Source organism: Dendropsophus ebraccatus, chromosome 5, assembly GCF_027789765.1.
Source record: "Dendropsophus ebraccatus isolate aDenEbr1 chromosome 5, aDenEbr1.pat, whole genome shotgun sequence".
Taxonomy (NCBI): Eukaryota; Metazoa; Chordata; class Amphibia; order Anura; family Hylidae; genus Dendropsophus; species Dendropsophus ebraccatus.
In genome coordinates this window covers 108179052-108189681 of record NC_091458.1, presented here as the reverse complement: position 1 = coordinate 108189681, position 10630 = coordinate 108179052, and the positions used below count along the sequence as shown (strand labels likewise).

The 10630-nt window shown below is 39.6% G+C and overlaps 1 protein-coding gene across 1 annotated transcript; it reads left to right on the top strand.

Annotated features, from left to right (window-relative positions):
* The first annotated feature begins 255 nt into the window (after positions 1-255).
* On the top strand, positions 256-7594 carry CREG2 (cellular repressor of E1A stimulated genes 2). Its single transcript, XM_069972422.1, has 4 exons — positions 256-667; positions 2400-2569; positions 3781-3894; positions 7067-7594. The coding sequence occupies exons 1-4, from the start codon at positions 263-265 to the stop codon at positions 7206-7208; spliced, it is 831 nt and encodes a 276-aa protein (XP_069828523.1). The 5' UTR covers positions 256-262; the 3' UTR covers positions 7209-7594.
* Positions 7595-10630: the final 3036 nt, after the last annotated feature.

Genomic DNA, 10630 nt, shown 5'->3' with positions numbered 1-10630 from the left:
TGGACTGTTTGATATTAGATTTTGAAGTGACAATTCTTATTACATTGTGTTTGTTTAGAATAAGTGAAAACTATAGAAATATAAAATATACGGAAAGGTTGTACAGCATGAGATAGACCAGACTTGCCCAGCAGATGGTGCTCACAGTCTTACAGGCGATAAAACCTCATTGGCTCAGTGAATGTAGAATCCAGCATCATTTGCCTGGCACAAAATGTCTGAGTCCAGCTTCAATTGCAAAACGACTGCCTGTGCATCTTACATGCTGTGGCTGGTAGGATTTGGCTTACTGTCCTATTCTCATGGATATGTAATTGTAAATTCAGTGTCTTGGTCAGTCACCAATGAGGTAGAAGAAGAATTGGACAGCTCTTCCACTGAAGATGCTTTACCAGCACTACTAGAAGACACCATCAGCATGTGGAAGCAGAGCTATCCAGCCTCAGCTTACAAGGAGGAAAGGGAGATGAAGTCCAGGCCAGGGCCTGATGTTTCCAAACAGATGATCTCACCATCCAGGATGTTTTCCTACAAGAGGGAGAGCAGCACAGTCACCGAAAGCCCCTCATCTCTAGCTGCCCTCCAGCAAAGGCTGCTCACAAATGCCAGAATATTAACCCACAAAAGCAAATGGGGGACCCTGGCAACTCTTTCCACCCAGGAGACTGTAAGTGCTTTGTGTCTGCGCCTGCAGTTCCTACACTCATACATCCCTGATGTTCAGAGTTCATTGTCTTGTTCTGCATCTGCTCCACAGTTGTCTTTTGTTGTATGCGCCTCATTGAGATCTGCGTCTGACATGTGCAGCTAGACACACAAATCATCATTCATCCTTTGCTTTGTTTGCAAATTTTTTATCGTTTCAATCAATTTATTTAGCATTTTCATTTTACTAAAAATGTAATTTCCGAACAGAGGAGGAGACATAGATAACATGCCACTTATGTGTAACATTGGTGCCTACATTATCTAGACATGAGAGGCTTCTTGTGCGAGTATTCAGAAAAAGCATATGGCTAGGTTATGCCTATAAATAAAAAAACAAATAAACTTATGTATGCTGTCACTGTAGCTGCTACAAACAGGCAGATAATCAGAGGATGTGTAACATATACTTTTTGTTTATTAAAACAAACTAAAATAGAAAAAACAAAATAATCTGTTTTTATTTTCTAATTGTAGATTTATTTATTTTTTACTGTATTTTCTAAACAGGATGATGGGGTAGCTATCATGCCTAAGCTGCTACCCTGAGCTGTGAACAGCTTCTCTAGTTATCTGCATTATAGCCAAATGGACATAAGAAACAATGGCCCAGATGTACCAAAACTTTTTCTATGTACAAACAGACTTCAAATGGGCCAGATTTGTCAATGTTGCACACTTTGTGTTTGCTTGAAGTGTGTCAGAATTTTAAGCTCGATTATTGTGTATTTTTGGCAAAGACCTGGCAGAAAAGTATCTCTAAAGTGTCTAAAACATATAATAAATGTGACACTCCAGCACCAACACTTTGGTGGTCCCCAAGGTCACTGTATAGTTCCTGGAGAGATGACTTGTGCAGTCGGTATTGAAGGGGCATGAGCTTTAACAGAGGATTGTTTTATAGTATTTACTGCTGTTAGGGTAATTTCTGAAACTTTGGGCAATCCATGCCAGCTCTCCTGACCTGTCTGTGGTAATAAATACATGAATTCCCCATGAAAAAATAATTCTGGAACATCCTTTCTTATAGCTGTGTTGTGCCATTCCTCTGTGAGGGTGCATGCACACTGCAGAAAGGTGATGGATAACCTGTCGCGCATTCCACAGCTTGCACCCGCCGGCGGGCTGATGCGGGCGCGCTTCTCCGCCCGTGTCATAGACTCTATTCTATGCATGAGCGGATTCCTTCATCCATCAAAAGAATGTGTTTATTGTTTGGACAGGAATGAGAGATTAAATAGCCAACTGGACGCCAATAGAGGTAAAAGAAGTAATGGCAGCACCTATTGTTGGGGTATTTGGTACACTTCAAAGAGGGGGCTTGGTTTTGGCTGGATTGTGGTAGGCGACTGCACCACAACACAGTAGTTATCTAGCAAAGTATCTATTTGCTTATGCAATGTTTCGGCTGTTCCATCCACCCTTTGTCAATCATGTGTCACAGGACCTGGAAGGACTCCAAATGTAAGTCTATGGGCCATCCAGATCTCATAGACACAGAACAGAGATTAGAACACGCAATAGCATGGTCGTCTCTCTGCGCTTTCTACTGATTGGTCGATGTCTAAAGACTTGGACCTTGACCAATAAAAATAAAAACTTTTGACATGTCCCTAGGAGTTATGCCTTATTAAGCAAATATAATGTTTCTGTGAAATCAATGGATGTGTCACCTTCTTTTGTCCTGTTCTTAGATACAAGGAGCTCCTTTTGGGCAGGTTCTGTTAACCAGCGATGGCCCTGTGGGTAACAGTACTGGAGTTCCATTATTTTATGTTACTCCGAAGTCAAGCTTTATTACAGATTTGATGAAGAATCCAGTTGTATCTTTCACATTTGCAGATCCAGATGGTGATATTTTCAGGTAAATAAACAAATACTCATAGAAAGTACTGAAAACATAATCATTTTAGTAAGTCCAGGTCTATTTCAATAAATAGTAAAATTATCATTTTTTTCGGGATAATTAACTGTGAATAAAAATGAATGCAGTGTAATAGTCCTGCTGTGAGACAGTATACAAAAATGTACTGCGGCAAAAGCTCTAATTCTATCATCTAATTCTATAAATGTTGGTTTGTAAGTAAATGCAATATTGTGTTATACAGTGTAAGGCCATGTTCAGACGTTGTATGACACCGGTCGTTCCGTGACCCGGCCGGATGATCTTTAGCACCGCTGAGTTTTGATGCGGGCGCATCCGTGCACACCCGCATCAGAACACCCCACTGCACACAATGGGGCGTGCGGCCGAGCCTCACGCTCCATAGTGTACACTGACAAGGTTTTCCTGCGGCTGCTATTCAACGAATATCAGCCGCAAAAAAACTGACATGTCAGTTTCTCGCGGCGCTGCTAGGGATCCAGGCCACAGTGTATACTATGTGTATACACTCCAGCCGGGAACCCTCAGAAGGCAGCACAATGTAAGGCTGTGATTAATATGAACCTTACGTTGTATGAACATGGCCTAATAAGTTATGACAGTCAACATGAGGGCCTCCTCCTCACCTTGCCACGACCCCCCACTCCTGCATGCTTAATTTGGATGAGACTGATAAGGGTTAATCAGCTTTCCAAAATCTCTCCTACATACTGTACACCTTTCATGTTCGCCTAAAAACTATTTATACATACCCCAAATCCTGGCCACACGTTTATTCAAAGCTTCTTATTGCCACCATTCTTTGTTGTAGCCAGTAAGATACCTAAGAGCTCATTCTCACGTCATTTATTCCACAGATTCTACAGATGGGGAAGCCCTGTAGTGGACTCTTTACCCGATACCTTGGGGAAGGAAAGCACCTACTTGGGTAGCTGAGACAGACTAAGGGACCTATTACACGGGACAATTATCCTGCAAAATATATATATACTGTATAAAGAAATTATACTTGAAAGACTCCCTTTAATTGCTTAAAACCTTGAGACTTCTTGATTTTTATTAGATGCCAGTATAGCTTAGATCCTGGATTATTGGAATTTATGGTGCTAAGTTTAGATATTATCTAATATTCAAATTACATCAAAACTGTGAAAGTACTGCGCTCTATAAAGCTTTTCTTGTATTTACAGAGAGACTGTCACAGACCCACAGGATCCACAGTGTGCAGCATTGACACTGATAGGCCAAATGATGAATGTACAACCAGATGGAGCAGATTTTGCCAAGAAAGCACTGTTTTCCAGGTACTTGGAATAATAAGTACTATATTGGCCAAGTATTAACACATCAGTAGTCAGTGGAATGACCAAATCTTAGTAAGTCTTTTACTTGCAGAGATTTAAGACATTTTCTTTTTAAGAATTTCCTCCCTCCAATTATGTTCAGCAAGACAAAAACTGAGCCATTTATTGTTTCCATCAAATAGTGTTTTATTACATCATTTTCCCATGTGTTTTTGTATTTACAAATCATGTGATTTTTTTCATCATGTGACTAAAGAATTTCTATTGGAGTTTGTGAGGAAAAAACACCAGAAAAATGACATCCATATACCCATGTACTCATGTGTTTTTTCTTTTTAACTGGAAAGGTCTGTGGGAGGGATAATGCTACGTAATACCTCCAAAAAATGCCCGTTAATGGCGGGCGGCACCATTTAAGTGTAAGTGACAGGAGCATCACTGTGTAATATGCTTCAATCACCTATCTGCCTCCCTTCCCTGTCTTTTTCCCCCTCCTTTCCCACCAGGAAGTGTAAGAAACTCACATATACCTAATTACTGTCGTCACCAGTTTCTTCTCTCAGCTCCTTCTTGTGACGATGAGTCATCAGCAGGAGGGCTGCTCTAGCTCCTGTTACACCAGCCTCCCCCTCCCCTGCCTTGTCAGGTGACTCTGCTTGCTCAGCTCCCATTGGCTGAGCAACTGCAAGTCATGTCACTTGCTTATCTTCTCTCTGTTACTGACTCCCAGCACATAGGCAGCCCCCCCCTCCCCTCAGACTCTCTCCTGCTGCCGAGTGGACTCAGTGAGTGAAGGAGTTCTGTCACTTGTTTATCTTCCCTCCTTGACAGACCCCGTCTTACCTCTCCTGCTTGCCTGACCTGATTAGAGACGGCCATTGTGCAGATGTCACTTTGCTATGTACACTACATTGAAAAGTGAAAATATGTGTGATACCTGTGTGATTATATAGCAGTCTGATTGAAGAGAGAGAGAGAGGGGGTCATGTTTAGTGTATGATGGGAGTTGAAGTGAATTGAGGGGCAGGCAGTGCATCATGGGAAGCTGAAACCAGGAAGAAATGAAGACTGAGAATGAAGCTCAGGCTGTATGCAGACAGTGGGAAATTCAAACAGTAACAGCTCAGGAGGGATGATAAGTATATAAACTATGTTTCTGATTGTTGTTGTCCTTTAACTAACATATAATATACACTGGCATGCGTAATCGTCTGATCTATTAAAATAAAACAATATTGTTCCAGCACGGTGAACAGCGTGAAGAAAATGCGGTAAAAAAACCCCACAGGGATTGCTTTTTTAATTTACATTTTATGTATAACAAAATGAATAAAAAGTGATCAATACATCTGATCTAGAAATTTTTTACTAAGAAAAACTAGAGATCATGGTGCAAAAAATGATGCCCCATATGACCCCGTAGGTGAAAAAATAAGCACTATAAGAGTCACAATAAAATAGAACGGGTCCAAAGACGGGCTACAAAAATGGTGGAGGGTGTGAGGCATAAACCATATCATTAAAGACTTAAGGATTTGAATCTGTATAGTCTGGCGGAAAGAAGGGAAAGGGGGGACATGATTGAAACCTTTAAGTATGTTAAATAACTAAATAAGGTTCAAGAGGGAAATGTTTTTAGTAAAAAACTGAGCTCAAGAACAAGAGGACACAGTGAGAGGTTAGTTGGGGGAAAGATCAGAAGCAACGTGAGAAAATATGATTTTACTGAAAGAGTAGTAGATACCTGGAACAAACTTCCAGCAGAGGTGGTTGGTAAATCTACAATAACAAGTTTAAACACGCCTGGGATAAACATAAATCTATCCTAAAATAATAAGAAAGAAAATACTTAACGGGCAGACTAGACGGACCCAGTGGTCTTTTTCTACTGACAATCTTCTGTTTCTGTTTTAATATACCTATTTGCAAAAAAAAAAATGTTTTACTGCTAATAAAAATAGTAAAACATTAGAAAGCAAAGTAAACATGCATATCACTGTGTTCAGACTGACCTATAGAATAAAGGAAAAAAATGTCTGTTTTACCGTAAAGTGCATTACGTAAATATGGAACCCTCCCAAAATTTGGGGAATCACATTTTTTTTACACAAATTCACCCCATAAATGATATTTTGGGGGTTCTGTCATCTATTTTATGGCAGGTTGAAAGATGCCATTTCAAAGTACACCTGTTCCTGAAAAAAACAAGCCCTCACTTGGCCCTGTAGATGGAAAAATAAAAGAGTTATGGGTCTTAGAAGGCGAGGAGGAAAAAAATGAAACCACAAAAGTGACAATTGGCCCGGTCCTTAAGGCCATTTTGGGCTCGGTCCTTAAGGGGTTAATTAACAGAACGGCATCGGGACACCAGTGCTGCGGTCCGGTTCTTGTGGATGGTGTTGGTCAATTCCCGAGCACCGTCCCGGCATGAAACACTGGCCATGCCTCCTCCCTGCCTTGCTACACCCGCCCAATAGACAATCAGGGGATAAGGCCGGTGTACACCACAGAGAAGGGGTGAATCTGGTCCTTTTCCGTGGTGTGCACCAGGTTAGCATCTCAATAAATGCCTTCCTCAGTGTACAGCATTATGGAAATACTATACTATATGCTTTTCTCTTTTACTACAGTGGGCTGTCTAATTTGTTTGTCTGCTATTTATTTAATCCAATGTTGTCTGCTTTGCACTATTTTAATCTTTGGCTTCATGCACACGATGCCTTATAGTATAGAGCATTGCTTTCACAAAAAGCCACTTTTATTTTACCAATCCAATGGTACCCTTGGCTCTAAATTTACAGTTCCTCTAAGAATTTCTATACATTGTGGAACAGGTTTACTAAAACTGACCTTAAATTAAAGAAAAATAGACCAGACAGGAAAAACTCTTTTAAAACTGTCTAGTGTTATAAAGTACCTAAAACTCATAATAAATATGGTGAACACAACATACAGTACAACCCTTCTTTATGGTGTGTTTTGCTTAGTAAATTTTAGTAGATTCTCTTTTGGAATTTAAAGTAATAATGGTGGCTGAATTGTGATATATTTCTTACATTCCTTGTCATCTTATTATTTTTTTATCATTGCAAATGTTCAAGTCCCAAACCTGGGGAAAACAACAACCTTTGTCTAACAGGAAAATATTCATGTTATCTTCTATCTTTCCTAGGCATCCTGTTATGAGAAAGTGGTCCCAAAGCGTCAATTGCCTCCTCATGAAGATGGACATAGAGCACATCTATGTAACAGACTGTTATGGAGCAGTGTATAGCTTGCCACTGGAAGAGTATTACAAAGTCAATCCAAAATGATATGGAAATGTCATTTTCTTTTTACTGTTACATAGCATGCCATACACTCATCTAGAGTCTATAATATTGCAACAGGAAGGACGACAGCTACATAATTACAAAGGATGTTATTGCACTGAAGCCGTCACTGTCTTTCATAACTACATTTTCTTATTGTAAATGTGCTTTGGGGGTACCAGAGGGTCAAGTATGTTCATTGTGCTAAAATGTTTTAATTGTAACATCAACAAAAAAAACAGTATTTGTGATGCTGGGGATAAATTTCTTATAAGACAAAGATCAAAGCCTATAAATGCTATCTAAGGGTCCGTTCAAACTGAGAAAAAGTGTTGGAATTTCAAGCGGAGCCAGCACACCTTCAAGTTCAACATTGAAATTCATCGCTGGGCTGTTACTGAAAAAATTGCTCAATGGAACCGCCCACATCTGTAGTCAGTAGGTGACTAAATGATCTAATGCTAGGTATTTTACATTAAGGGACCATTTACACTGAGCAAAAGTGTCAGAATTCCAAGTGGAGCTTGCGGACTTGTGTGCCTCTGCTCTCTGTCTAAAGAATTGACATGTCAATTCTTTGGGTGGAGAGTGGAGGCGCTCAAGAAATGAAATCCTATTGAATCAGTGGGACAGGCAGAATTCTGACACTTTTGACACTTAAATCTGCCCTTAATGTAAAATACCTAGAATTAGATCATGTAGTCACCTACTGACTACAGATGTGGCCCGTTCCATTGAGCAATTTTTTCAGTAACAGCCCAGCAATTAATATAAATGTTGAATTTGAAGGTGCTCATACATGTAAAACTTACCTGTTTTGTTCCACAATTTATGCAGGAACAGTGATGTTTCAAATTTTTTTATGCTTTCTGATGACAAAGTCAGCTGCTTTTATTGGTTTATGGATATGCTTAAAAATGTCAATTAAAAGGCACAAATCGAAAGATTGTAATAGAAATTTTCTTAGGCCGCTGTTACACAGGCCCTGTTTAGATTATTTATATGACCAGTTATCCATACAACTAGTCATATATAGGCCAGCTACATTTTAACTAGTGCCTATAGATGTCTTAAAGGGAAACTATCAGCAGATTAGAAGCATTTAATCTGCTGATAAGTCCCCATAGGGCGCTAAGAATGAAGGTATTTTTCTTACCTTGACCCGCATTGTTTTCAGGATAGTTATTTCCTATTTATTTCAGGATAGTTATTTCATATGCTAATGAGCCATTTTGTTGCACGGGGGTACCCAGCCATATACGGAGACTTGAAATGAGAGCCTTAGATTATAAAAATACCCAAAAACATTAATGAATGTAAAGAACACATATGAATGTAACATGAAGTTGGAGCTACATGAAAAACATAGAATGTTTACTTTGATTCTTAGTGAGCTCAGTAAATATAATAATATAATAGGAAAAGCAAAAAAAGTAACTTAATACATGAGCAAACAGCATCAAACCAAAAATATATGCCAGTGTAAAAATATATGGCAGTCTAAGAGCTAGTCTCTTTTACACTGGCCGATCATCAGGCAAATGAGTGTTCCTAGGCAGGCATGCTGATTGACGGCAATTGGACCAAAAGACCAATCATTGATTGGATCCTTTGTGCAGCCCATATGATGCATTGTTGTCAGCAGGATATCACCTTGTACAGGTAATGGGCTGCTAGAACAATGCATTGAATGGGCCGTACTAATGAAGCAGTGACTGTTCATACAGCTTGTCCTTGTTAAAGGGGTAGTCCACCCCAAAAAAATTTCTTTCAAATCAACTGGTGCCATAAAGTGCCAGAGATTTGTAATTCACTTCTATTAAAAAATCTTAAGTCTTCCAGTACTTATCAGCTGCTGTATGCCCAACAGGAAGTTGTATTATTTCCAGTCTGGAGAGCAGGGGAGGTTTTCTATGGGGATTTGCTGCTGCTTTGGACAGTTCCTGACATGGACAGAGGAGGCAACAAAGAGCACTGGGTCAGACAGGAAAGAAAACACCACTTCCTGCTGGACACACAGCAGCTGATAAGTACTGGAAGACGTAAGATTTTTTAATAGAAATGAATTACAAATCTCTGGCACTTTATGGCACCAGTTGATTTGAAAGAAATTTTTTGGGGTGGACTACCCCTTTAAGGCTGAGCAAACGAGCACCAAACACAGAGTCGGGCAATCGCTTTCTGCTGCCTGTTGGACCCTGTAAAAGAGAGTTAACTTATTCTACCCTATTCTTTTGGGCAATGTGTTACTGATGGAGGAAAAAAATAGGATTTATGTATTTTTATGACAGTATCAATATATAATTTTTCCCCTTCAACACAGGTTTTAGCATATACAGTAAATGTATGCAAAAAAAACATTTGACAGAGGCCTCTTGTTGGATTACATCAAGGCTTCTGTTTATTTTCTGTATGGAATAGCATAGTCTATATAGTCTATAGGTGTAGATATACAGGAATAGTAGGCCTTTTGGCCTTTATTAGCCCCCCCTACTCTCCAACAACATGGGTGCCACAATCCCTATTGACTGCAGCAGCTACGGGGTTAAATAGCTTGGATTTATACTAGCTCCAGTCTCAGCCATTGCAGTGCGATGCCAGCTGTGCCCCGTTTCAAAGAAAAAACTCACCCTCATAACAGGTTGTCTTTTTCCTTTTCTATCTGCACTCTGCCATTGTTCTGCTTCTTGCATTGTCTGAAATATGTATTGTGTGTAAAAAAACAAAACAGTTTAATAAAAAAAACAGTAGTCTCTGAAAGTTTTGGACACATTTTAACAATTAACCTTTATGACTCTTCCTAAAGCCTCCGGCACTTGTTCTACCCACCAGTATTGTGTCTTATGAAAGAAGCTGTTGTACAATATAACTTAAAATTAAGCAGAAAGATCAGACTGAGATGTCAGAGTAATGCCCCCTGTATGTGTAGGCTGGTGTTCAGTTGTATCACTGGATCCCCCAATATATTCTGTCAGGCTGGACTCTCACACAGCAGCTGTTGTATGATCCAACCACACTGATGTGAAAATTAGCATGATTGTCAATGACTTCAAGCAGTTTGATACTAGCCTTGTCAGCTTCAGCTGCATTGCAGTCTGTGTGAGATCCCAGCTTTTAGTATAGCACAGATCACAAACTCTGGCTGGGTGTGTGAAAAACCTGCATAAGGTTATGTTCACACATAGTATTTTGATTTTTTGGTCACTATTTTATCCACCAAAACCTGGGTTGAAACCAGAAACTGTGCAAGGCCGTGTTCCCACAATGTCTTTTTTTGGTTGTTTTTGGATAGCCATAATTTTGGCACCAAAATGTGGGTATATTATGTAAATTACAGACATAATAAGACCTTTATTTAGCTTCAAATGACGGCTATCCAAAAAGGCAGGTGTAAAACCGACAAAAAGGACGTTGTGGGAACATAG

What these genes read in the sequence shown, in the direction of transcription:
- CREG2 (XM_069972422.1), top strand. Translation starts at nt 263, where the DNA reads ATGCTGTGGCTGGTAGGATTTGGCTTACTGTCCTATTCTCATGGATAT. An exon ending in CTCTTTCCACCCAGGAGACT is followed by an intron (nt 668 to 2,399) that starts GTAAGTGCTTTG and finishes TCCTGTTCTTAG; the next exon opens with ATACAAGGAGCTCCTTTTGG. An exon ending in AAGAAAGCACTGTTTTCCAG is followed by an intron (nt 3,895 to 7,066) that starts GTACTTGGAATA and finishes TATCTTTCCTAG; the next exon opens with GCATCCTGTTATGAGAAAGT.